We start from the raw sequence: 27843 nt of genomic DNA, 5'->3' as shown, positions 1-27843 counted from the left end.
GTTGTCAAAATATTTACCAGGAATGAAATTCGATCTATAACTGCGGTATAGTTTTATCTGGAGAGGCTTATTTGGGTGGTTACAGTGTGACAACAATTAGGTGGGGTAGATAAACCTGTTGGTCTGCATGCATGAAACACGTCATGAAAGAGAATATTCTAACCAATGAAAAACAACGCAAGATAAAGGAAGTTGATAAGGTCAAAACAAAGCAGATTCAAATTGGTTTATAATGCATCTGAACAAAGTCCCGTAGCCCACGCCGACCCAGAACTATGGCAGGGAAGCCGTGTTTGTCATAAAACTATCTTGGGACTTTGTAACATTTTGGTGCACCCATTACACTACTGTAGCCTATGATATTATATGCACATTGGTTTCATAATAATGGAGAATGATCAGTGTCAGAGTTTTTTTGTAGAGTAAATTGGTCGGGCTACACTATGCTATTGTAATGGAAAATTACAAACTGTGTAAATGAGACCCCAGATCCACTTGTGTTCTGTAGATTCCTGGGGTCTCATTTATAACTGTTGCGTACGCACAAAACAGGGCTGAAATTGGCGTATGTGACTTTCCACGCCAAGGTTGTGATCTATAAAAACCCAACTTGACGGGAAAATGTGCGCAGCCCTAAGCAAACTCTGACCCATGCGTACGCATAGTTTAGAGGAAAAGGAGAATTGGCGACACAGATGGTGTGGTGGTGAACTGAAGTCAGACCGAAGAATTGTAGAGTGAGAAGAACGATTATGTTTCATCATCGCCCTTCAAAAATTTAATTTCAACCCGTATCATGTGTTAAATCGATGTAATCAGAATAATTTAAGTCAACTGCGTTATTTCTCAGTTATAACTCCAAAAACATCTCCTTAGAATAGAAATTAAAAAAGATTCTCTATATTTAATCCCGTCACTCCATAGGCCTACTGTCCACTGACGGCTCGACTGCATGGAATATAGAATCTGTCCAACATGTGTCAATAACATAATATTTGTATGTGACACTGTAAACACATAATCAAATGTCAATTAAATCCCAAGTGTGGAAAACCAAGCCACACCTGACTTGTCACACGCTTTTCATGACAAGTCAAGTCAGGCATTAAAAAGGGGTTATGTTCAAGAACATTTTACGTGGGTGATTACAAACTGATTATCCAAGGTGTTCTCGGTCAATCTTATTACCGTAACCCTATAAATACAGAGGTGAGCGCCGTGGTAATTATGCACCATATGGCACTTCTGGCTGGCGGACCATGCAAATGGCAGGATTCAGAGGGAGAGGGTCTTTAGGGACCATAACGATTTATTGGTACATAAAAATATGTATGCTACCTTTATTCTGGGACTGTGCGCTTCGTGCTACTGACAGAGTTCACTGCTGCAGCAACATGTTGCCACTCACTCTGCTTTTTGTTGCTGGCGATCCCAATCCCGACCGCCGAACAAAACTACTTTTCGGGCCTCCATCTCACCCACAAGTGTCTCCACTTAAACCTCTGTGAAATTTCGCTTTTTTGCTTTTCTCAGTACTTCTGCCATTGTTTCCGACAAGACATAATACTTGCATCTGAGTCTGTTTTATATGCAGATCGAATTCATGAGGTTATTTGCATTGACCATTTATGGTTAAAAAGGGGCGTGTACAGGGCGGAACGTGAAGCTGATTCAGCTGCGCACACTTGTAGGAAGTCTGTGATTTATAAAGAAAAGATTGCGTACGGTGTGCGTACGCAGGGTTTTATAAATCTGAATATTTTTTGGCGCACGCAAAACTTGGCTTTTGGGCGTACGTACACTGTTAATCACGATCCCACGCACAGTTTTATAAATGAGACCCCTGATATCTTCAGGGTCCACAACAAACACTTGAACGACCAGTCCGCGTCGTCCATTAAAGCAAATAAACCCTTAGACATGTTGCTTCAACACGACTAAACTCGTGTTAACAGGTAATATTTAGATTTAGATTAGACAAGTTAATGTCGGGTAGATAATCAAATATCAAACCTCTCATTTTGGCGGTTTAAAGGTCCCATGGCATGCGACTTTGTGAATGCTTTAATATAGATATTAGTGGGCCCCAAACACAGTATTTCAAGACGTTCCCGAAATTCAGCCGTGGTGCAGAATTACAGCCACTATGAGCCAGTCGTACATTGAGCTTTCCCCAAATGCGCCGTTTGGGTGTCTGTAGCTTTAATGCAAATGAGGAGGAGAGAGGAGGGTCAAGGAGGAGGGTGGGGGTGTGGCCCTGAGCAGCTTACGGCCACGGTACCATGCGCTCTGTTTACAGTGGATGTATCGCCATGGCGAGGCACACACGGCCTTTAGCCGTGTTCTGTAAATATTCTAGAACACACAGGAGTCCTGGAGCACTATATCTAAATAATATCATATTATACATAGATATCTATATCATATAATATATATTATCACGGCCAAAAGCTTTGTTAGCCTCCAGACGATATTGAAGTAGACTGAACCACGACATTGAGGAGAAAGGGATTGTTGCCCGCAGTTGTCTCCCGCCGGAGCCTCGCTGCCGAGGGACCACGGACCGCCTCGGCAGCGGTCAGCGCTTAGGCACCACCGCCTCCTGCAGCGCCGAGATGGTGGTCCCTCGGCAGCGGGAAGCAGGGCTCAAGCGGAAGACATTCGCGGGCAACAATCCCTTTCTTCTCCATGTCGTGGTTCATGTACTTCAGGGAGTCAAAGCCAAAGTCCCCTTCCCCCAATTCCTTCTCAACTATGGCTGAGATAACCCCCACTACGAGTCTCGTTGTGGAAATGCCAGAGACGAGAGTCCGACGTGTTATGCGCCATAACACCAACAGCAGAACGGTTATCCAAATAACAAGGAAGTGTACAACAATTGCGTTACAGTCCTGGAGCTCTATATCTAAATAATATCATATGATACATAGATATCTATATCATATAATACATATTATCAGAAGCTGTATGCGCCTCCAGACGATATTATGAATAACAAACGACATCGGGTTCTCCGACGTCTCTGGTTCTTCCACTTCCACATCAATCTGAAGTAGACTGAACCTCGCGCTGCCTGCTGCAGGCTGCCCGCTGCCGGGCGGTGGTGCCTCACGGCAACCGGCAGCATGCAGCATGTCGCAGTTCATGTACTTCAGGGAGTCAAAGCCAAAGTTCCTTTCCCCCAATTCCTTCTCAACCATGGCTGAGATAACCCCCACTAGTCTTGTTGTGGAAATACAAGAGACGTCAAAGAACCAATGTGTTATGCGCCATAATACCAACAGCAAACACTTGCGTTACACTGAGTTTAATCACACACACACCATGTGGCGCTCGCATGGTCGTAGCTCATTGTCTTATTGGCGGGCCAAATTCTCTGGGCGGGCAAGGCAGAGAAAGGGGAGGAGCTTGTTCCCTTATGACAACATATGGGACCACATTCCAAATCAGCGTGCCTGAGCTTTCATTTTTTCAAGGGCGAGCAGAACACCTAGTGCTCGTTTTACACCGATAGCTAGTTTTAGCCACTGGGGGACCATAGGCAGGCTAGGGGAACTCATATTAATGTTAGAAAACCTCATAAAAGGAGATTTTCATGCCATGGGACCTTTAACGTGTTAATAGGCGACACAGCCAACTAGTTGTTCCATTCTTATTTAATATGGTTTTTTAGAAACATTACAGCATAAAGCCATCAATTTATCTCTACTTGTCAAAGCTGGTTGGATTGTTTCCTCATGGTCCGATGTTGCTAGTCTCATACATTCTCTAAATGAGTGGCTTCATAAGATATTACGGGAACTTTTTTAAACTTCACCATCCCCCGCTGTACATTTAAATTGGCTTTTTCTAAACCCAAGGCTGTTGTTTAATCGTTTCCTCTACGGTCAGTGTTGCCAGATTGAGCGGGTCCATACAATTTGGGCTGGTTTTGAAAAAAATGGGCAGGATTATCGTAATTATTTTTTACAAAGATCAATCAATACCAATAGACGTGAGGTTGAGTTGACCTTTCGATTCTACCCAATAGAGTTAGTTTTGGGGTGGGGGATGGGCATCCGTCCAATAGTAATTAGGGGCGAGGGAGGCCCATCAGACCTGTCACTCAAACCTCTGCACCAGTCTTAAGCAGATTTGATTCATTATGTATTAGTGGAGCTGGCGTGGACTTAACATAGTTCTGCAGTTTATGTTCTTTAAATTGAGATGATTTCAAGTTGAATTTCTACTTAAATAAATAAATTAGGTTTGTAGCCTCACCTCACCTTGATTGACTTATACATCATCTCGATAGGTGGAACTTGACCTGCCTGTGTGTGGATTGTCGTTTTTTCCAGCCAGAGACTATAAAGCCAGCTCCCCAGGGCCGGATCTGTCTGATGAGCAGCTCCAGGATGTTGCAAATACTCTGGGACAGGAGTGGGAGCAGGCGGCCATCCACCTGGGGCTGAAGAACGAAGATCTGGACGAGATCAAGAACGAAGAGATAGCTGAGTTCATGCGGAAATACAAGATGTTGCAGCGGTGGAAATGCCGAAGACCACAAGGAAAGACCACAGCACAGGACCTGCTGAGAGGTCTGGAAGAACTGGAGGACCTACCGGTCGAGACTCGTCTGTTATTGGAAGGTAACGTACTTCGCACACACACAGGGGGGGGGGGGCGGGGGGTATTTTAGATGTGGTTCCGTAGTGTGTATGGCTTTATTTAGTGGGAGTCTTTGTAATATATGTTTATAGTTTAGCCTAACCCAGCCACTTCAGGGGGCATGCCAGCTCAACTAGGTGCCGGTCCCAAGCCTGGATTAAAGGGGAGGGTTGGCATCAGGGTTTGTGTGTGTGTGTGTGTGTGTGTGTGTTGGGGGGGGCGTGACCCATTTCTTCCCCAGGGCCCTTCGTTAAGTTGCTCCGTTTCGTAAAGGTACACTTTTTGGAAGTATTTAATGTGTCCGCTCTCACTGATTCCCGTTAACTCATTTGTCTCTCGCATGTGACAAATACCAGATCTAGTATGTAAATATAAGAATATTTATACAACGGGGGGCCTAAATCCAGCGATCTGATTGGTTCCTAACTGTTGTATAATGAGCGTATTCATAACTGCTATGACGCCCGATCATTTTGTGAAAGTTTGCATATCACTCCGCGCCTGGAAGTAGTAACAGTTACAAAGTAAAACATATGTTGGATGATGGAGACGTGTAAATGTTGTTACTCCGGGAGTGAGCAAGGCGATGGAGAGACTAACGAAAGCTTAGGCACACGGCGAGCGAACTGCTCCATAGGATAAATTGCCGGCGAACCGCTCTAGCCGAGCCTTCTCTCGGAGGGACGCTAAAGTGTGTTGCATAGCGACCGTCGTGCATTTTGAAGGCAGCCAGGAGGGACTACTTTTTTGTATTCTTTAATAAAACAGCTATTTTTACTTTCTTGGTTTCTTTTTAAATGTAGTGTGTCTATGACTTTCGTTTCGCCAGAATAGTAACCGTTGTATAAAAGCAATAGATCACTTCAGTCAGTGGTATGTGCTCATTATACCACTGTGAAGGGGGTCGCCAGCCCTCTGCTGCGCGTCGGGGCCGGACAACGCCCCTTAACAGTGGTATAATGAGCACATACCACAGCCTGGCGTGATCTATTGCTTAATTATACAACGGGGGGCCTAAATCCAGCGATTTCATTGGTTCCTAACTGGTTCCTAACTGTTGTATAATGAGCGTATACATAACTGCTATGACGCCCGATCATTTTGTGAAAGTTTGCATATCACTCCGCGCCTGGAAGTAGAAACAGTTACAAAGTAAAAACATATGTTGGATGATGGATGGACCAGGGGCGGATCTAGAAAAATATTCATGGGGTGGCAAGAGGGGGACAGGAGATTTTGAGGGGTGGCACGCTCTGGCAGAAGTATATACAGTATGCCGATTTAATTAAAGCCATATCAATCAATATTTACTTGGAAAGCCCCCACATTTAGATATTTTGACTCAATAACATTATATTTAATTTATTGTGGGATGAGTAAAGCCTTACATTTAAACATAAAAGGTTTCAGACAAAATGTAATAAATTATTACTGAATAATTACAAAATCAACCTGCCTTACAACAAACACCTGCACTATTACAACCGCAGGGGCATGGGGCTAAAAATATATGCAAAGAGAGCTGCAATATGTACTTTAGTTAACAATAAGTTGGTATTGGTCCATGAGATATTCCTATCAGATGTCAATCATCAGTCCAACTTGAGTGCAAATATCACTTTATTCACCGATTCCAATAATTTACATACAATGCCACCCTCAAAGTGCGGTGACATAGAATAACTCCCAAAGTAGAGTGTATTACCTGCATGCTTGGAAGAGCCAAATGGGGATTCAGGGGAAGTGCTATCAAAGATTTCCCTCTTTCTTTTTTTATATCTTTAATTTCTAAGTATTTAAGACCTTTTGGGTTTACCTTATTATTATTTTTGCTCTTGATGTGAAGCTTGTTTTATTATTAATTATTGATGACTTATATTGGTTTATAAAAGTTCAGACAGGTGTGCAACCAAGTAGATTAGAGATGGCCATTTGTAAATAATTTACAGAAGATGACTTGCATTTTGTTGTCCAAGTACCTGTTACTTGGTTCAATGACAATAAAGTTTAATATAATCAAATCAAATGACTGTTGATACAAAAGGAGGCACATGAAGTTAACGGTCAGGAAAACCAGCTGAGTGTAGAAGGGTTTGTGTTTGTTAGCGCGTCTTTAGCGCGGATTGCAATTTTTATTGCAGCCTGCAGGGTTATGCGAGAAACATACGGAGGGACGCGGTCGTTGAGCTCCGCCGCCCCACATTGCATGACACGTTAAACTCAACTAGAATCGCCACGATCAATTTGATATTAACAGAACAAAAATAGTCGGAAAGCCTACAGAAACTATAGATAGTTAATGTGACAATCATATTATTAAAAATAAACTTGGAGCAATGATTTACTGAGGAACTATTTTTTTGGGAGAATGCTTTTGCAGGGAGTTCGCCGCCCCACCTGCCCATACGGCACGCGCATTCTATGCAGCTATAAGGCATTCCAATCTTAACTTAAGTCTTTAACTATGATGTTTCTGTAATACACAGCCCTGCTCTTTTCTAATTATTATAATTTCTTCATAGATAGACGGTTGATCAGTATTACCTCAAGAATGTAGTCTCTCTGCCGCGCCGCTTGCTTCGTTCGTTTGGAGGACTCTCGCGCCTTCCTTCAAAATCAGTGCCGGCGGGAGTCTCGGGGATGGGGGGGGGGGGGGGCAGGCGGGATGGGGCAATATTTCCTGGTTGCATTCACTTGCAGTCGCACTTTTGAAACTCGCTTTTGTAAATGTCTTGTAAAAGCAAAAAAAAAAAAAAAAAAATGAGTTTTGCGCTGCCAACTGGGGTGGCAGCTGGGGTGGCAAGGCTTTTTTTTAGGGTGGCAGTTGCCACCCCATGCCACGCCAGTAGATCCGCCCCTGGGATGGACACAACTGCCACTATTCCAACAGTATCAATAACAATAGGGGAATGACAAGAGTACTGTTCTCTACAGAATACAGGCTCTTCTGACCTTCTAACTCAGGGGCCATCTCCTCTCCCGTTATGTGTAATAAATACATCATTTTTTCTCCGAAACAAACTTGACAGAACCAATGTCAATATAGTTTCCTCCCCCCGGTACACCTAGGGGTCAGCCTCTCTTCCACCATAGATAAAGCTTATGTGTCAAAGCTAATTAGCCAGATGAGGCTCACCAACACATGTTCTCTTGACCCTCTCCTAACGCACAAGAGTCCGCAACCTGGGAGTGATACTGGTCAGAAAACTGTCCCTCGAGGCACACATCAAGAACATCTCCAGAGTTAACTTCTTCAACCTCAGGAACAAAACCAATCACCTGTTGAGCTGACCTGCCAGCGTCTCATCAATGCCTTCATCCCGTCTGGACAACTGCAATGCAAACACACTTCCTCAGAGAGGTGGACCCAGTGCTGAAGAAAGACCCGCCCCTATCGGAGGCATAGTTGCGTCTAGGATCATGACGTGAATCCCTTGATAAGGCGGTCACTGGGGTTGTTGGTGGGCGGGCTGTGAATACCTCGGGGGCTGCTTGCAGTCCTAATTGTTGTTGTTATTATAATTATTATTATTATTGTTATTATTATTATGACTATAAACACAGGGAGCGAGGGAGCAAAGAGGGAGAGGACGATTCTTAGTTGTTTAGTTTCATAACCTTGCTCTCTTCTGCTCTTTCTACTCTCTCTTTAGAACTGTCCAATCTAAGAACAGCTGGTATTAAGATAAATCTACACTAACAATACATTCTGATTCCTTGTCTTACAAAAGAACATCAAATATTACGATAACTGCACCAGACAGCCAATTGTATAATGTCTCCCAAAATCTTAAATATTGTCCACTATATGTACTTCATGTAGGCAGTGAATTAAGATGAACACACAGAAGTTTAGGTGACCTTGAGAAATGAGTTTGGTTTTTGTGGCATCTTGAACCAACACTACCACCACTAGTGGTCATCTGAGAATAGTTGTGACGTTTTGTTTAATATTATTTTCCATTTCTCTTGATTTGTCTTTCAGAACTTGGAAGGATTCGCTCTGAATTAATCGACAGGTTGTCGGACGACGATGTCATCGCTCTCCTGCATTACCTTAGGATGATGGATGTGTTGAATGACCAGGAGATGAAGACTGTAGAGGGGAAGATGGCCAGTGAAGACAGAGCACGTTGTCTCATTGATACGGTGATGAAGAAAGGGGAGGGAGCGAGTAGCCTGATGTTTGATTATCTGAAGGAGAAGCACCCTGACCTATGCTGGACCCTGGGTCTGACCCCAACTTCTGCTCGGATCAGTGAGTTTAACATGTTAATGAAGTTCCCTCATTGTGTGTGTAAAGTTCTTTCAGCAACTAATTTGCTGAAGTTTGGGTGTCAATCAAAGTAATTGCTATTAAGAATAATGCACCTCTTCACCTGCAGGGGCCCAGAATCACACATAAACAGCATCTTCTTTGAAGTGTGTGTGTGTTTGTGTGTGTGTGTGTGTGTGTGTGTGTGTGTGTGTGTGTGTGTGTGTGTGTGTGTGTGTGTGTGTGTGTGTGTGTGTGTGTGTGTGTGTGTGTGTGTGTGTTTAGTTTTTATTTGTGCAAATAAACAAGATTAAAAAAGGCAAGAAGATTTGCATAGACATACATAGATGCACGGGTGGGACAAAAGAAACCCCGAAGGGCTTATTAAGGATGTCCACCTGACATTAAAATACAATAAGGTAAAGAAAATAAAGTAAAAGAAAAGACAAACAAAAGTAAAATTATAGAGATAAAACAACTACAAAGTCATTTTACAAAAATGAGAATACATTTGAGTAAAAGTAAAAAAGCAAAGTAAAGATATAACTAACAAGCAAAAAGACAATACAGCATACATTCAGTTTATCATATTATCATAGGCTTTTAAAATTAGGTACATTTTAAGATATTTTTTGAAAGTAGCTAAAGATGAGTGTTTACGTAGAGTAGCTGGAAAACTGTTCCAAACGACTGGACCTCTGTCCCAAATAGAAAACTGTCCCAGATTTGTTCTGAAAAATTGCCGGTGAAGGAGATCTACAGATCTGGTCTGATGACTATGGATCTGTGACCTGGTTATAAAAAAACTGTTAAAAGAAGAAGGAAGTAAATTATTGAAAAACTGGAAAACAAAAGTGCCCCAAGGAACTTAACATTGGAAACATTAGCAAGTGCATTGTTCGCCATAAAAATTGGCTGGATAGGATCGGATAGAATAATATTTTTAGGCTTAAATATCATATAAGCACACTTCTCTACATTTAGGGATAATTTGTTGAATTTGAACCAGTTATCCAGCCGATCGAGTACGCTATTCATTCGACTTGTGTTCATCTTTATCGGTAATGAAAATATTTGTGTCATCGGCATACAAAATAAAAAGAGCTTCATCAGATATTAAATGCAAATCATTAATATAAATAAGGAATAAAAGAGGTCCAAGTATGGAACCTTGAGGAACTCCACTGTAGATGACTGTAAGTCGAGTTAGCTCCATTCCATACTACATACTGTTTCCTGTTGATAACAGATAACTTTTAAACCAATTAAGCTCAGTCCCAGAAACCCCATGAGCCTGTAGCTTAGTTAATAATATATTCGGATCAACGGTATCAAAAGCCTTGGATAAATCAATGAACACTCCAATTGTGAGTTCCTTGTTGTCCAAAGCTGTAGATATTCTGTTAACTAATTGGACCAGGGCCATAGAGGTAGAATGTTTGGCACGGAAACCAAACTGATAATCATACAATAAGTTATTATCTTTAAGATGTGCAATTAATCTATTATATAATTTTTTTTCGAGAATTTTGGAGAAGCAAGGTAATAAAGAAATTGGTCTATAATTTGAAAATAGTTATGGATCCCCATTTTTAAATATGGGAATAACCTTAGCCCATTTCAGTTGGTCTGGTACTACACCTGATTGAAGAGAACAGTTAAAAATATGACACAGTGGTTTTACAATGGTGGGGAGACACTGCTTCACTAATTTCATTTTGAGATCATAAAAACCAGCACTTGTTGACTTTAGACTTGATACAATATCCCATATTTCTTTTTCATCCACAGTAGAAAAATGAAACATTGATTGACTGGAAGGAGGTCCTGTACTGTTAGAATAGAGTGGTGTTAGAGGGATTTTTGCAGCCAAAGCGGGACCAATATTGACAAAATAAGTATTGAATTCTTCAGCAATTTCAATGGGATCCTCAATACTAGAATCGTTATTATAAAATATGCTCTGAGAATTAATTTTTGATGAGGGTTTGTTGATAACTTCATTAATAATGGCCCATGTCTTCTTCATATCATTTTTTGATGTATTCAATTTCTGTTGGTAATGATTTCTCTTAGATTTTCTCAACATATGGTTGAGTTTATTTCTGTACTTTGAATACAGATTAAAGTTCAGGGGAGAGGGATTTGTCAAATAGTCTTTGTATAGTTTGTGTTTTTTTGATATGCTTTTTTTGAGCTCTTTGGTCAGCCAAGATTTGTGGATTTTGGGCTTAATGGATTGTTTTTCCAATGGAAAGGATTGATTGAAAATGCCAAAGAATTCATTGTTAAAACTAGAGTATGCTTTAATCCAGGGGTTTTCAAAGTGTGAGAGAGTGAGCCCCCCCTCAGAGAAAAAAATTCAGCTGAGCCCCCCCCCCCCCCCCCCCCCAATTTTTTTTTTTCTAAAGACCTGTGTTTTGAAAGCTATCTTAATTATTTTACACATTTTAAACATCTCTGATCATAATTTTAAAAAAAATTAAAAATATTTTTTAAACATTTTAAACATCTTTCTGAAACATTACAACATCTTTGTGCGTTTTTAAACACATTTCTTAACACAATTTAACAACTTTATCTAAGCATGTTTTATCTTAACCTTTTTTAAATACATTTGAACATCTTAATCTGTGTAAACTGCCAGTTTACACAGATTCATTCAGGGTCCCCGACTCTGAATTTTCAGAGTCTAATCAGATCTGCTTTTTTAGTCCAGAGATTCGACTATTCGGCGGGGTTTGTTTACCGGCGTTGCTATGGTGACCTAAATTATTATAAGCAACTGAAAACGATGCCGGTTTGAAACTAAAACTGTGATTCTGAAAAAAGTATAAATGCTATCAAAATTCCGTTTGGATAGTATTGAAGATACAAGTGTGTAGATTTGTTCAATGGTTTGAACGATGGTAAACGGTTGGAAAATGAATGAGTTACGATGTCTAGAAGTAGGTGTATCAGAATGGGCAGACGTTTTCAATGAAAACAGCTGAAAACGAAGCGGTATGAAACTAAAACTGTGATTCTGAAGAAATTTTAAATGATATCGAAATTCTGTTTCGATATTATTGAAGATACAAGTGTGTAGATTTGTTAAATGGTTTGCACGAAGATAAACGGTTGAAAATTGATTTAGTTAGGTTACTTCTACAGTTGAAGTACGATTGATGATTTGAATCATCGACTTTCAGGTTTTTCTTCGGGTTTATTTTTTTCTCACGTCGCGCCCCCCCTGAAGAACTCTGGCGCCCCCCAGGGGGGGCGCGCCCCACAGTTTGAAAACCACTGCTTTAATCAATTCATAAGTTGACAAAGTTGAATTCTATTGATTACTAGATAAATTATTTTCAAATTTCTTCACATTAGACATCTTGAAGTTCCTTAACAACACTCTGGTAATATCTTGACCTATTTCATTGGAGTGATAAACTGTAAAAATAGGAAGATGGTCTGATATATCAGTTAATAATATACCAGATAATCCGTTTTTATTTGTATGGTTGGTAATGATGTTGTCAATTATAGATGTACTTGATGAAGTTATTCTAGTGGCTTGAGATTTCAGGGGAAAGAAAGCATTAGCAAATAATGTGTTAAAAAATGTTTCTGAATTGGCGTGAAGTAAGTTTATGTTAAAATCCCCTAGTATGAAGCACGGCTTCTTTTCTTTCTCAATGGAATTCAAAAGCTTGTCCAGATTATCAACAAAGGAGTTAACCTTTCCATTTGGTGGTCTGTAAACACAGCCAATGACAGTGCGGCCAGAAAAACATGGTGCATTCACTACCTCTATGAAGATGGATTCAACATGAGAATTTGTATTGGCAATATCAGTTGATAGATCTTCTCGCAGGATGTATTTGATAGATTTTTTCACATAGAGTGATACACCGCCCCCTGGTCTATCTTTTCTGTGGTGATAGAGATGATCATAGCCGTTCATGGAATAAAAAGACACTTTAGAATCATTTAACCAAGTTTCAGTAAAACCCATTATCGATAAATGAAGAGGTAATAATGTAAGATAGTCAGTTAGAGACTCAAAGTGCTTTGGTAAGCTTCTCACATTCAAGTGAAATAGTGTGAAGGAATTAAAATCTTTTATATTTTTTCCTACACAGACTGATTTTAAAGAGTCTTCAGTAAAATAATTACATGAGTTTAATGTGTTCTCAGGGTCAATGTTGTCACTATCAGGGTCAGCATGTAAGTAGGGAGAAATATCTAGGTTGTTGGTCATCATAATAAGAGAATCACTGTTAAAAGATGAGTTTGGAAGGAATTAACAGCATTTTAAGTTGGGCGAGGTGTTGTGACTCGAGGTGGGTGAACAATCAGCTGGTCGTAGCGCAGATAGGCCACCATTCCCCTGTCCCGTGCTTCTTTGAGCTGTGGCCACAGTTCGGCGCGTTTCTGTCGCACACGTTCGGTGAAGTCCTCGTTGACATAGATTTTAGAACCTTTGAGTTTGCTTCCTCTTCTCAGGATTTCTTCCTTATCTTTGAATCGCAAAAGTTTCATAAAAATTGTTCTAGGCCTGTTGGACTCCGCATTATATTTTCCATTGCGCCGTGCACATTCAATCTCGATTAGTTTAGGGTCAAGATCGAGCTTCTCAGCCAGCAGTTGTTTTGCTTTAGCTTCCGTGGCTTGCCATGTCTCATTCCTCTCCTCGAGTACTCCATCAATGAGGATGTTGATTCTCCTTGATTGACTCTCCAAATATTCAGATTTGTTAGTGATTTTGTCCATAGAGGGTTGTACCAGAAGACACTGGTTCGATAGTTTACTGAGGGCAGCAGAGTTATCGGACAGCTTTTTGTGGAAATCATCCATGCCCTTTTGAGAGTATTGCAAACTGTTTTTGATATCCTGTACATCTTTTAAAATGTTGTCAACCCTTAGGTTGGTGGCATCGACAAACATTTTCACAAACGATTTGAAGTTTGATTCTTGCTGATTCATCAGATCTTTGAAAAAAGTTTTTTGTTGCTCAAGAAGCTCATGCACAGTGGTTAAAGTAAGAGATTCCTCATCTTGTTGGTTTTTTTTTTGGGCCCATGTTTATTGATGTGGATTGATTTGATAGCAACAGTAATTTAAAAAAAGAAGAAGTTTTTACCGGTAGTGCTTGAGTTTGATGCTGATGCTAGCCTGGGCTGTTGGGCCTAGCCTGGGCTGTTGGGCCTAGCCTGGGCTGCTGGGCCTAACCTGGGCTGCTGGAGGTAGCCTGGCCTGCTGGAGGTAGCCTGGGCTGTTGGAGGTAGCCTGGGCTGCTGGGCCTAGCCTGGGCTGCTGGGCCTAGCCTGGGCTGCTGGGCCTAGCCTGGGCTGCTGGAGGTAGCCTGGGCTGCTGAATGCTAAAGACATTAAAACACAATTGATTAGGCTTAAACCGACATATATCAGTCCTAATCCTGAATGCACTGTGCGTTTCACGGCATTTTCCCCCCTGAAATAATTCCTCTTCACACCTGTGAATAACCCGGGAGACGTCCCTGATGAGGAATACAACGAAGCCCACCGTCTGGCCCGGTGCATCGTTGAGCGCACGATCGGGAGGTGGAAGTTGCGCTTTAGATGCCTTCACAAGTCAGGCGGAGGGCTCCAGTTTTCGCCGGCCAAGTCATGCGCCGTGATATGTGTGACGGCTATGTTTCACAACATTGCAGCTAAGGCTGGGGTGGCATTGCTTGAACCGGAGGACGCTGAGGACGATGACGACGAGGAAGATCGGTGTGAGGACGGCCTCCCTCATAACTACGCGGCTGGTTTTCATGCGCGTCGAAGAGTGATTGAGACTTTTTTTTAACCCCCTCCTCCACCCTCCCACATGTCACTAAACATTCCCGTCAACGTGACCAATCCTCACCATATCCCAGCCTTTTGCCTGCTCCTTTGCTTGTTTTTTATATATATATATATTTTTTTTTTTTACATTATTTTATGCTACGTTTTATGAGTAGCCTATGTCAGTCTGCACAAATCCCCCCACTTTCTCTCACACATTTTGAGTGCCCTGCCTGCGCAAACATTTTCTGGACTGTCCCGTTTTATTTTGGCCATTTTAACATCTTTATTAATAAATTAATTAATAATCTTTATTAATTACCAAACTAAGAACATAAAGGCGTAATGCATTTTAATAAAACGCATCCAATAGACGGAATTTCCGATGGTGACGCCACTGAGGCTATAGCTGACGATGCTCTTAGCGTCCTACGAGTACCTACGAGCACCCCTGGAGTACTCGTTAGCTACGAGCGTTTTCAAGACGTTCGTTCCCAACGATGCTTTCGGGAAACGCGGTGAAAACTCTACGATGTATGGCAAGCCATCCCCGCCAGAAAACGGCATCATTTAGACGCGTATCACCTTCATTACGCCGTAAAGAACGCCGTAAAATGTAGAAAAACGCCGTATTTTACGCCGTCATGCGCAAAAAAGCGCCGCTTTTTACGCCGCAATTGAGCCTTTCAAGAGCGCGTGTAAAAAGCGCCGTTTTGAACATCAAACCGCGCGTAAAATACGGCGCTTTTGTGCACATCACAACGCCGTAAAATACGGCGTTTCTTTAGTATGCTAATAATCTCCGCCCTTCTTTTCTCTCAGCCAATGCATTTGAAGTGTTTGCGCCCAATCGCTGAACAAGAAAAGCAGACGAAATCAGTTCAGCCAGCACAGATCTGCTTTGAGGAGTTCTCCTATCATTTGTTGTTAGTTGTAGCGTCATATATATATATATATATTAGTAAATCCAGTTACAACAGTGTGGTCACCGTGGCCGTGGCCCAATCGATAGAGACGCTTGCTCTGTAGGCAAGAGGTTGTTTTCAAAAATAAATAGAAATACATTCGCGTCCTCGGCAGCCAGTCAGTTTCGTTCTCAGTGGGTGCTGGTCTCCGCCAGGGCTGCGCCTTGTCACCAATCCTGTTTGTGATATAGGCCTACATGGACATGATATCGAGGCGTAGTCGTGGTGGGGAGGGGTTGCAGTTCGGTGGTCTGAGGATCTCGTCGCTGCTTTTTGCAGAAGATGTGGTCCTCATTGGATCATCATCGGCCTGTGACCTTCAGCACTCACTGGATCGGCTGGCGGCCGAGTGTGAAGCGGCTGGGATGAGGATCAGCACCGCTAAATCTGAGGCCATGTCTCTTAGCAGGAAACCGGTTTGATTGCTTACTCCGGGTAGGAAATTAGTCCTTAGCCCAAGTTAAGGAGTTCAAGTACCTCGGGGTCTTGTTCGCAAGTGAGGGTACTATGGAGCTAGAGATTGGCTGGAGAATCAGAGCAGCGGGAGCGCTATTGCGTTCGTTTTACCGCACCGTTGTTACGAAAAGAGAGCTGAGCCGCAAGGCAAAGCTCTCGATCTGCCGGTCGATCTTCGTTCCTATCCTCACCTATGGTCATGAGGGTTGGGTGATGACCGAAAGGACGAGATCGTGGGTACAAGCGGCCGAGATGAGTTTTCTCAGAAGGGTGGCTGGCGTCTCCCTTAGGGATAGGTTGAGAAGCTCAGCCATCTGTGAGGAACTCGGATTAGAGCCGCTGCTCCTTTACTTGGAAAGGAGTCAGCTGAGGTGGTTCGGGTATCTGGTAAGGATGACCACTGGGCGCCTTCCTTGTGAGGTGTTTCAGGCACGTCCAGTGGGAAGGGGAGGACCTCGGGGAAGACCCAGGGGAAGACCCAGGACTAGGTGGAGAGATTATATCTCAACACTGGCCTGGGAACGCCTCGGGATCCCCCCGTCAGAGCTGGTCAATGTGGCCCGGGAAAGGGAAGTCTGGAGCCCCCTGCTTGAGCTGCGACCCGACCCCGGATAAGCGGACGAAGATGAGATGAGATGCGATGAATAAAAATACATATAAAGACGTTTCAAACGTTCCATCGAGTCTCTCGCATTCTACAATGGCCAGCTATATTGTTTCCCATGGGAGCCGGCGACTAGTCTGCGAGTGGACTATCTGAAACTAAATCGGATACTAGAATTCTTCTTTGAACGTTGTGCTCCACACCGAACCTCCTCACCGTCATAACGGAGCACTTCGGGGCACTAGATTGCTTTAAGGTGCGGCCACACCAGACGCGTATCTCGCGTAATTTTTATCTCGCGTAATTTTTATTTTGTGTCAAAAATGGTCACATACGCGCAATACGCGCCATACGCGCCTACGTCACTCGCCTAGATGAGTCCATGTCCATGCAAGTGAACGGAGCGTTCCCTCTTCGTCATAACTATCAAACCAAACATCCTTCACATTCACCGAGCGAACATTACGAAAGTAAAATGCACATTTCTCGCTAATTTTTTTTCCATAAACGCACTTAATGGCGTAACTATGTTACTATTTCCACCCAGAATAAAGAAAGTTGTCGGCCGTGGCCCGTGGCTGCGCTGGAGTCCGAGGTAGGAAACCCAAACGCCGCCGTGTTTGGGTGATAGAGTTTAGATCGGGTTAGATTAAATAATCTCGGATATAAATAACAATAATCGGGTTAAATAACTTCACATGGTGTGTCTGGTGTGTTTCCAGCATTCGTAGTGTTGATCAGCAGATATATAGTCCGCCAAGACGTTGAGGTTGCTTAGTAACCAGAGACTCTGTCCATGCAAGTGAACGGAGCGTTCCCTCTTCGTCATAACTATCAAACCAAACATCCTTCACATTCACCGAGCGAACATTATGAAAGTAAAATGCACATTTCTCGCTAGAAATGTTTCCATAAAAGCATTTAATGGCGTAACTATGTTACTATTTCCACACAGAATAAAGAAAGATGTCGACCGTATGCTTCTGTCCAAGCTCACTACACTCTGCCAGTGACGTCGGGTCAAGCTCAACGCTGATTGGGCAACGCGGCTAATCGTCATGCGTATGAGCGTAAAAAGTTAAATTTTTTGAACTCTTGAAATGTACGCGATATACGCGCGTATAGCGCGTATTGCGCGTAAATATACGCGCCTCATACGCGCTATACGCGCTATACGCGCGTAAAATGTTGCTTATACGCGTGAAACGCGTGAAACGCGTAATACGCGCGTAAACCAATGGTTCCCCATGGAAAAAATGGCGATTTTATACGCGAAGTACGCGAGATACGCGTCTGGTGTGGCCGCACCTTTAGAGCGGTATACTGATCGCGTCGTGTGTCTTTCCAGTGTCAAATAGCCTAGTTCACGAATAAAATCACCATGAGGTTCAAGTGCGGCCATAGCTAAGGCTAAATATAATTAGACAGTCTATTGCTGGTTAAGGTGGTTGGCTCTTTTTTCTTCGCTGCGTTCTGCCTTCTGGTGTAGCCTATAACTATGTATGTAGCCTATCTATTTTTGTTTTTCTGTTTCGGGTTTAAAAAACCAACACAGAAACACAAATGCCGTTTATTTGTTTATTCCTTTTGCCCTTTATCAGTTTCAAAACTAAATCAGAAAAAACAAAAAAAAATCCTGTTAATTGTTTTTTCTGATTTTGTTTTAAATCGGAATATTCAAAGAACGGATTCTCCTACCTCCTATATTCTATCACTTTAAGCCCAGTTCAGACCAAAGATTCACCTTGCAACGGCTTGCAACGGCTTGCAACGAGACGGTTTTAGAACGTCGCAGGGGCGGTGTGAACGGGTCGTTGCAAGCCGTTGCAAGGCGTCGCAAGGCGTTGCAAGGAGTCGCCAGAGATTGAACATGTCAAATCGCAAGGTCCAGTTTTAGAACGCGGCGATTTAACTATTCCTCTTCAGCCAATCACAGCACAGAACAACTTGTACGTCACGGCCTTACTCCGTCCCGGTACCGTACTGTCGTATTTTGTTGATGTATTTGCACTTTTAATCTTGCTGAATTCTACGACGAATAATTGTGTCCAAATACAGATATGAGGACGACAAATGACCTGAAAAGATTTGGTTGGGGTTTGTCTAATTTTTCCTGCATTTACAGTGTGGGCGCAGAATTCGACGGTGCGCTAGATTGATTGTGGCATCGTTGATTGCGACCTGCGTTGCTTGTGGACTCTGTGATGATCGCAGACACGAATAATTGTGTCCAAATACAGATATGAGGACGACAAATCACCTGAAAACACTTGGTTGGGGTTTGACTCATTTTCCCCGCATTTACAGTGTGGTCGCAGATTTCGACGGTCTGCTGTCATGAATTGTGACCCGTCGGGGATTGCGACCTGCTGCTTGTGGACTCTGTGATGATCGCAGACATGAATAATTGTGTCCAAATACAAATATGAGGACGACAAATGACCTGAAAACATTTGGTTGGAGTTTGACTCATTTTCCCCGCATTTACAGTGTGGTCGCAGATTTCGACGGTCTGCTGTCATGAATTGTGACCCATCGGGAATTGCGACCTGCTGCTTGTGGACTCTGTGATGATCGCAGACATGAATAATTGTGTCCAAATACAAATATGAGGACGACAAATGACCTGAAAATGCAATGTATCCAACAACGGGTAATCTAAACTAACTGTAAGCTCCAGCTATTTACTCCAATGCAGATGTAGTGGAGAAGACAAGACATAGTAACTCTAGCCTACTCTCAAGTAAAATTAAAATAAAACTAATTGCAAACCTAACTAATCGCAAAGCTAACTAATCTAACCTAACCTACGCAAATGATGATGTTGCGGCTCTCAGCTGTGCCAGAGCCTTCACAGTTGCTATGGAAACCACCTAGCGTCGCAGCCCGTTGCAGCGCGTTGCAGCCAGTGTGAACTGCCCAGTTTTAGAACGTCGCAGCCCGTCTCGTTGCAAGGCGTTGCAAGGAGTTGCGAGTTGCAAGCCGTTGCAAGGTGAATCTTTGGTCTGAACTGGGCTTAAAGCCCAGTTCACACACTCACTTTACTGACACACACAATGTGTGGCAGTAAAGTGACAAGATCATTCCATAGACAAAAATCTTTCCATACAACTAATTTAATTTTGGAATGTTCATTGCACAGCTGTAACCGAGTATTCTCATTATAGCCTAGTTATATCCTAGTTTTGAATATTTATACATTGCATCCTATTTTCATATTTCATGTGGCATCTGTATTTTTATGTAGGCTACAGCATCTGTATTTTAAATGTAGTTTATATCTTCTTTTTACATTTTACCTTTTGCTGAGGTGGGCGCTGTATTAGCCTACTGCTGTCTGTATTTGTGTAAGAGTTATTTGTATTGTGTAACCTGCTGGATTATGAAAGTTAGTTTGGGGTAGGCTAAATAAAGTGTCTGTCTGTCTGTCTGTCTGTCTGTCTGTCTGTCTGTCTGTCTGTCTGTCTGTCTGTCTGTCTGTCTGTCTGTCTGTCTGTCTGTCTGTCTGTCTGTCTGTCTGTCTGTCTGGGGGAAAATGCCGTGAAAAATTTACGCACGGTGCATTCAGGATTAGGACTGATATTATGTCGGCATAGGCCTAATCAATCGGGTTTTAATATTTGAAGCATTCAGATCAGTCTATTCTTTTCGTAGGCTACTCTGCTGTTGGCCTTGATGGGGAGATATTTTTTTGCTTCCATGCACAAATAGTTGAATCCAACAACATTCCTGCGTCTCCAGAGCCCATTTAAGCACCGTGTCAGACTCAGTAGACTGTTTACAAGCCTCTGAACGTTGTTAGAGCATGGCTCCCCAGTTCATCAGTGTCTCTCTCTATGGCTCCCTCTCACTCCTTTCCACTGTGTATTTATATCGATTGAACAAGAGAGGATGTTACGATAACTCCGCGAAAATAAAGGCTCCATGGCTGTAATAATTTAAATATAATTACCTTATAAAGCGTGTAACAAGACACCTAGATGATCTGGCTGGCTGACTAAAAAGGCACTGAATTTGGAACTTATAACACAGGAGGTCTGGCTTGCGGACTAAAAAGCATTGCGATCATAAAAGCGTGACCATCTGACAAAAGCACAAATCAGACAATAAATGGATTCGATCGGACAACCTCTTCCCTACATAGCAAGCGTCTCTATCGATTGGACCACACGTTATCACAACATTGAATCTGCATTTACTTATATATATATATATATGAATATGACGCTACAACTAACGCCAAATGAGAGGAGATCTGTGTTGAACTGATTTCGTCTGCTTCTCTTGTTCAGCGATTGGGCGCAAACACTTCAAATGCATTGGCTGAGAGAAAAGAAGGGCGGAGATTATTAGCATACTAAAGAAACGCCGTATTTTACGGCGTTGTGATGTGCACAAAAGCGCCGTATTTTACGCGCGGTTTGATGTTCAAAACGGCGCTTTTTACGCCCGCTCTTGAAAGGCTCAATTGTGGCGTAAAAAGCGGCGCTTTTTTGCGCATGACGGCGTAAAATACGGCGTTTTTCTACATTTTACGGCGTTTTTTACGGCGTAATGAAGGTGATACGCGTCTAAATGATGCCGTTTTCTGGCGGGGATGGCTTGCCATAACGATGCCCTTTCGACGCACTTCACGATCCACTTAGGCTAACGACGCTTTCGGGAAACGGGGCCCTGGTCTTACAAAACAACATCAAATATTACGATAACTGCACCAGACAGACATTTGTATAATGTCACCCAAAATCGTAGATATTGTCCACTATATGTACTTCATGTAGGCTGTGAATTAAGATGAACACACAGAAGTTTAGGTTATGTTGAGAAATCAGTTTGGTTTTTGTGGCATCTTGAACCAACACTACCACCACTAGTGGACATCTGAGAATAGTTGTAACGTTTTGTTTCAATATTATTTTCTATTTCTCTTGATTTGTCTTTCAGAACTTGGAAGGATTCGCTCTGAATTAATCGACAGGTTGTCGGACGGCGATGTCATCGCTCTCCTGCATTACCTTAGGAAGATGAATGTGTTGAATGACCAGGAGATGAAGACTGTAGAGGAGAAGATGACCAGTGAAGACGGAGCACGTTGTCTCATTGATACGGTGATGGAGAAAGGGGAGAGAGCGAGTAGCCTGATGGTTGATTATCTGACGGAGAGGTGCCCTGACCTATGCTGGACCCTGGGTCTGACCCCAACTTCTGCTCGGATCAGTGAGTTTAATATGTTAATGAAGTTCCCTCATTGTGTGTGTAAAGTTTTTTCAGCAACTACTTTGCTGAAGTTTCGGTGTCAATCAAAGTAATTGCTGTTAAGAATAATGCACCTCTTCACCTGCAGGGCCCAGAATCACACATAAACAGCATCTTCTTTTAAGTGTGTGTGTGTGTGTGTGTGTGTGTGTGTGTGTGTGTGTGTGTGTGTGTGTGTGTGTGTGTGTGTGTGTGTGTGTGTGTGTGTGTGTGTGTGTGTGTGTGTGTGTGTGTGACGTTTGATTTGGGGACTAAAATAAGAGCCAGTGCTGAAGAAAGCCCCGCCCCTATCGGAGGCATAGTTGCGTCTAGGATCATGACGTGAATCCCTTGATAAGGCGGTCGCTGGGGTTGGCGGTGGGCGGGCTGTGAATACCTCGGGGGCTGCTTGCAGTCCTAGTTGTTGTTGTTGTTATTATTATTATTATTATTATTATTATTATTATTATTATTATTATTATTATTATTATTATCATCATCATTATAAACGCAGGGAGCGAGGGAGCAAAGAGGGAGAGGGCGGTTCTTAGTTGTTTAGTTTCATAACCTTGCTCTCTTCTGCTCTTTCTACTCTCTCTTTAGAACTGTCAAATCTAATAACAGCTGGTATTAAGATAAATCTACACTAACAATACATTCTGATTCCTTGTCTTATATATATAGTGACTATATGTACTTCATGTAGGCTGTGAATTAAGATGAACACACAGAAGTTTAGGTGATGTTGAGAAATGAGTTTGGTTTTTGTGGCCTCTTGAACCAACACTACCACCACTAGTGGTGGTATTCTAATTCATTCTAATTCCTTGTCTTACAAAACAACATCAAATATTACGATAACTGCACCAGACAGCCAATTGTATAATGTCACTCAAAATCTTAGAAATTGTCCATTATATGTACTTCATGTAGGCTGTGAATTAAGATGAACACACAGAAGTTTAGGTGATGTTGAGAAATCAGTTTGGTTTTTGTGGCATCTTGAACCAACACTACCACCACGAGTGGTAATCTGAGAACAGTTGTTACGTTTTGTTTTAATATTATTTTCCATTTCTCTTGATTTGTCTTTCAGAACTTAGAAGGATTCGCTCTGAATTAATCGACTGGTTGTCGGACGACGATGTCATCGATCTCCTGCATTACCTTAGGAAGATGGATGTGTTGAATGACCAGGAGAAGAAGACTGTAGAGGAGAAGATGACCAGTGAAGACGGAGCACGTTGTCTCATTGATACGGTGATGAAGAAAGGGGAGAGAGGAAGAAGCCTGATGGTTGATTATCTGACGGAGAGGCACCCTGACCTATGCTGGACCCTGGGTCTGACCCCAACTTCTGCTCGGATCAGTGAGTTTAACATGTTAATGAAGTTCCCTCATTATGTGTGTAAAGTTTTTTCAGCAACTCATCTGCTGAAGTTTCGGTGTCAATCAAAGTAATTGCTGTTAAGAATAATGCACCTCTTCACCTGCAGGGGCCCAGAATCACACATAAACAGCATCTTCTTTTAAGCCTGTGTGTGTGCGTGCGTGCGTGCGTGCGTGCGTGCGTGCGTGCGTGCGTGCGTGCGTGCGTGCGTGCGTGCGTGCGTGCGTGCGTGTGTGTGTGTGTGATGTTTGATTTGGGGACTAAATAAGAGCCAGTGCTGAAGAAAGCCCCGCCCCTATCGGAGGCATAGTTGCGTCTAGGATCATGACGTGAATCCCTTGATAAGGCGGTCGCTGGGGTTGGCGGTGGGCGGGCTGTGAATACCTCGGGGGCTGATTGCAGTCCTAGTTATTATTATTATTATTATTTTTATCATTATAAACGCCGGGATGGGGAGGCAAAGAGGGAGAGGGCTCTCTTTTACTCTCTCTTTAGAACTGTCAAATCTAAGAACAGCTGGTACTTAAGATAAATCTACACTAACAATACATTCTGATTCCTTGTCTTACAAAAGAACATCAAATATTACGATAACTGTACCAGACAGCCAATTGTATAATGTTAATTAGGTAATCTGAGAATAGTTGTAACGTTTTGTTTTAATATTATTTTCCATTTCTCTTGATTTGTCTTTCAGAACATGGAAGGATTCGCTCTAAATTAATCTACTGGTTGTCAGACCACGATGTCATCGATCTCCTGCATTACCTTAGGATGATGGATGTGTTGAATGACCAGGAGATGAAGACTGTAGAGGAGAAGACAAACAGAGAAGACAGAGCACGTTGTCTCATTGATACGGTGATGAGGAAAGGGGAGAGAGCAAGTCGCCTGATGGTTGATTATCTGAAGAGGAGGCACCCTGAACTATACTGGGCCCTGGGTCTGACCCCAAATTCTGCTCGGTTCAGTGCGTTGTTCTTTTGATTTATTTTTTTATTATTTTCCAAGGAATTATTAACCTTCCTTCAGTTATCATGTTGTTAGTACAAAACTATATGATTATTAAATGTGTTTATAACAGGAGGAACAAAGGTCACGTAGGAAACTCAGCTTGGTTATTTGTGGCACTTTGATCAAACACTGAAACAATTTGGTTTACCAGAAGGAAACTGAGGAAGTCATTTTATTTTTTTTCAGTATTTCTTGACTGAAAAGAAATTGAATGAATGCCATCTGCAAATTCTTTTATTTGTCTTTCAGGGTTTGGTAGGAGTCAGGAGTCATTCAGTAGAAAGGAGAGTCCTGGTCTGATGTCCCCGTCTCTGCCCCTCGAAATGCATGAAGGCGACAGCGAGCTGGGTAAGTTTAAGTCTCCTAGGTTTAGGACTAATAAGTAACATAACCCTCTATATCATAGTTCTTCCCTGTCAAAATACATTTTATACACACCAGATAAATAATTGATCATATAATGACATAAGACTTAATTTTATAAATACATACTTGATTTTAATAGAGGCCAAAGGTGTATGGCTTTCTGGAATATCTGTTTTGGATTCTGGAATATCAATTCTAAAATCATGGCTTGTTTTCAACATATTTTGTATGACTCGCGTGTATTTTAGAATATTAACTTTTTCAAAATTTTTCGTAACCCACCAGAGTCCATACATTCCATTTATATAGCATTAAAAGGACCAAGACTGGAGATCACTTGGTCAGACATAGTTCTTGGCAGTAAATTGTTTGTGTGTGTGTGTGTGTGTGTGTGTGTGTGTGTGTGTGTGTGTGTGTGTGTGTGTGTGTGTGTGTGTGTGTGTGTGTGTGTGTGTGTGTGTGTGTGGTTTTAGGACAAAAGAAACAAAGCGTACATAATTTCATATTATAATTCAAAAGACTGTCAAAGCAGCACAATGACGCAGTCTTAACTGTCTGTTCAACTAAAAACCCTCCTGGTCTCTGATGCAATCCATCATTCATAGGAAACCCGTCTAAGGAAACATAACCATGAAACCTGTCTATATAAAATCCCTCATATATTAAAGGCCTTATATGTAACTTTTACGCATTGAATATACTGTGCAATATATTCTGTTGAGTTGTGTTCTTTCATAGTCCAAAATATTTCCAACAATGTTCAAACCCAGAGATATTCAGAGTTTAATTTACACTAATGGTCCGTTGCGTTGGTCCCATGTCGATGGCGTCATATGGCCTTACCCCCTAACTTCAGGGAAACTCACGAAAATACCGTAGAGGCCTAATGTGTTGATATGATAAGTCAATAGCAATCTAGCTCACTACGCTGTGCTACTTGGACAAGTGGCCCAGCCAGAAACCAAGCTCATGCAGTGTTTAGCACATAGACTCTACTACCTTCCAGAGATCAGCTGGTAGTAGCAGACTTCAGGCAGGACTGGATGGAACAGCCATCCTTCTCTCTTTCATCGAGCAGAGAAGCAGAGACACATTCCGCCCGTCACCCTCCGTAGCGGGCGCTACATCGCCGCGGTGCGCTGTTAGTGAAATACGCAGGCGGTCCGCACACGGCCACGGGATTTATAGTCACCGCTTGTTTGGACGTAAATAGTTTTAGATCAAGTTTATCCACTAGGCGTCATCCAAATAATTGAACATAAAATCCACAATCCATCCGCTTCCCATGAAGGAAACACAGATTAAACCATTATATGAGGACTCAAACAATATTACAGCGTCTTACTTTGAAGACTTGGTGGTTGCTCATTCTGGAGGAAGCTTTTGCCATTGGACTGAATATGTTAGTTCAATAGCAATTGCAAGCACCATAACAATATTCTGCTTTCATAGCATGTGATGAGACCAGAAATATGTAATCTCTATCAATATTTTGTAATACATGAGCACTATATTGATGACATTTATATCGGATAATATGCAGATTAAATCTGATTTAATCTGCGTTGCATATTAGATTACTACCGGCGTGAATGTGGATTTTCTATTTTCCAGTATTTGGATGCAGTAGCCTAGCAGACGCATGCACATTCACTATTGGGATACAGGTACACTGAACATCTAGATTCTAGATGTTCAATTGTTTATAACTTATGTTCATAAATTATAAAATGCAACGGCGCAAAAATTAGGCATTATGTAATCAAAAACACTTAATTTTAGGTCTATTTAAGTCAATAACCGTCCACAATGAGGCGTAGTTGGGACCCCTTTGGCCTCCCATTTGACTCCCAGGTTTGACTCCCCAGCACGCAATCATTCTCACGTGGGAACCCGAGCGGCAATGACACAGCCCAACACCATATAGCCAATCACTTCCAACCAGTCGGCCATTTCCCCACAATAGAGAAACGGCAGCAATCATACACCCGACACGCTGGCAGATCTGACGTGCACCCAGGTCAAGCCTCAGGACCTTTATGAAAAAACAGAGGAAATGCTTTAAGTTGCATGCGTTACCGCATTTTCCTGACAGCCCCGATTACTGTTGGCCGCTTTGGTCAAATGCGCCGGCAAAATAAAAGTAACGTAATGTAAAAAGGTTTGTTTTGTGTCATAGGTGCGCTGCCACAGCTACAGAGTTGAAGCTGACATCGTTGTAATGAATGGTTTGCTTGCACAATACTAACTGCACACACACACACACACACACACACACACACACACACACACACACACACACACACACACACACACACACACACACACACACACACACACACACACACACACACACACACACACACACACACACACACACACAAAATGTGCATGTGCCAAGTAGTGTGTTGGCAGTGTTTAGTTGGTGTGTAATAGTTGCGCTGCCACCAGTCAGAGTGTTAGGTGACATTGATGTAACGAATGGTTTGCTGGCATGATGCTGCATCAAATACATTTCTAATGTGATGCATCCCGTGTGTTCCGCTGCTGCCCGTGCATGCTTCAAATTACTTCTCTGATCTGCTGTTTGCCTCGATAGTGAACGCATAGGGGAAGCTGCTCTGCACGCAGCAGTGTGTGTCTATAAAGTTCATAGGGCTTCTACTGTTGTCCTTTGATTAAGGCCAATACTGAATCCAAAACCAATCACCATCACTGCTAAGTAACAAACAATGACCTCCAGAAACTATTAACGAAACTAAAACAATCACTGCTAACTGCAAAATGTCTTGTTGTTGCAGATTTACTATCAAGAGTGGAAAGGTGTCATATCGGCATGTGTATATATATGGAAATAAGCCATGGTTTGAGGTTTCAACTAAACTCCCCCTGATTGGTTGAGGAGGTGCTGTCAGACATTTCAGAGTTTGATTGATCCCCCTTTCACAGGGACGAGTCTCACCGAAGACATAGCAAGCATGTCTTTGATGGACAGGTGTGAAGAGGAGGACGGTTCTGATTCTGGTAAGAGTCGAGGTTCTTCTGGTTCTTCACTCACGCTACATACCTCCAGGCTTCTCCAAACCTCCCTCTTACCCTCCCTTCTTATATTGTCTTTTTTC

At 42.4% G+C, this 27843-nt stretch overlaps 1 protein-coding gene across 2 annotated transcripts in view; it reads left to right on the top strand.

The window, feature by feature from the left end:
- LOC130406731 (uncharacterized) overlaps window positions 1–27843 on the top strand; it is a 144315-nt gene that overhangs the window by 74544 nt on the left and 41928 nt on the right. Inside the window, exons 2-8 of one of the 2 annotated variants that reach the window (XM_056612419.1) lie at window positions 4338–4628; window positions 8633–8905; window positions 21661–21933; window positions 23048–23320; window positions 24039–24311; window positions 24605–24703; window positions 27671–27745. In XM_056612419.1, the coding sequence (XP_056468394.1) occupies window positions 4338–4628; window positions 8633–8905; window positions 21661–21933; window positions 23048–23320; window positions 24039–24311; window positions 24605–24703; window positions 27671–27745 (1557 nt within the window). The remainder of the gene's footprint in view (window positions 1–4337; window positions 4629–8632; window positions 8906–21660; window positions 21934–23047; window positions 23321–24038; window positions 24312–24604; window positions 24704–27670; window positions 27746–27843) is intronic. The other variant, XM_056612418.1, reaches the window with a different exon arrangement.

This window comes from Gadus chalcogrammus, chromosome 16 (genome assembly GCF_026213295.1).
Source record: "Gadus chalcogrammus isolate NIFS_2021 chromosome 16, NIFS_Gcha_1.0, whole genome shotgun sequence".
NCBI lineage: Eukaryota > Metazoa > Chordata > Actinopteri > Gadiformes > Gadidae > Gadus > Gadus chalcogrammus.
The sequence above is the reverse complement of the archived record's forward strand: the minus strand, read 5'-3'. Positions and strand labels throughout refer to the sequence as shown.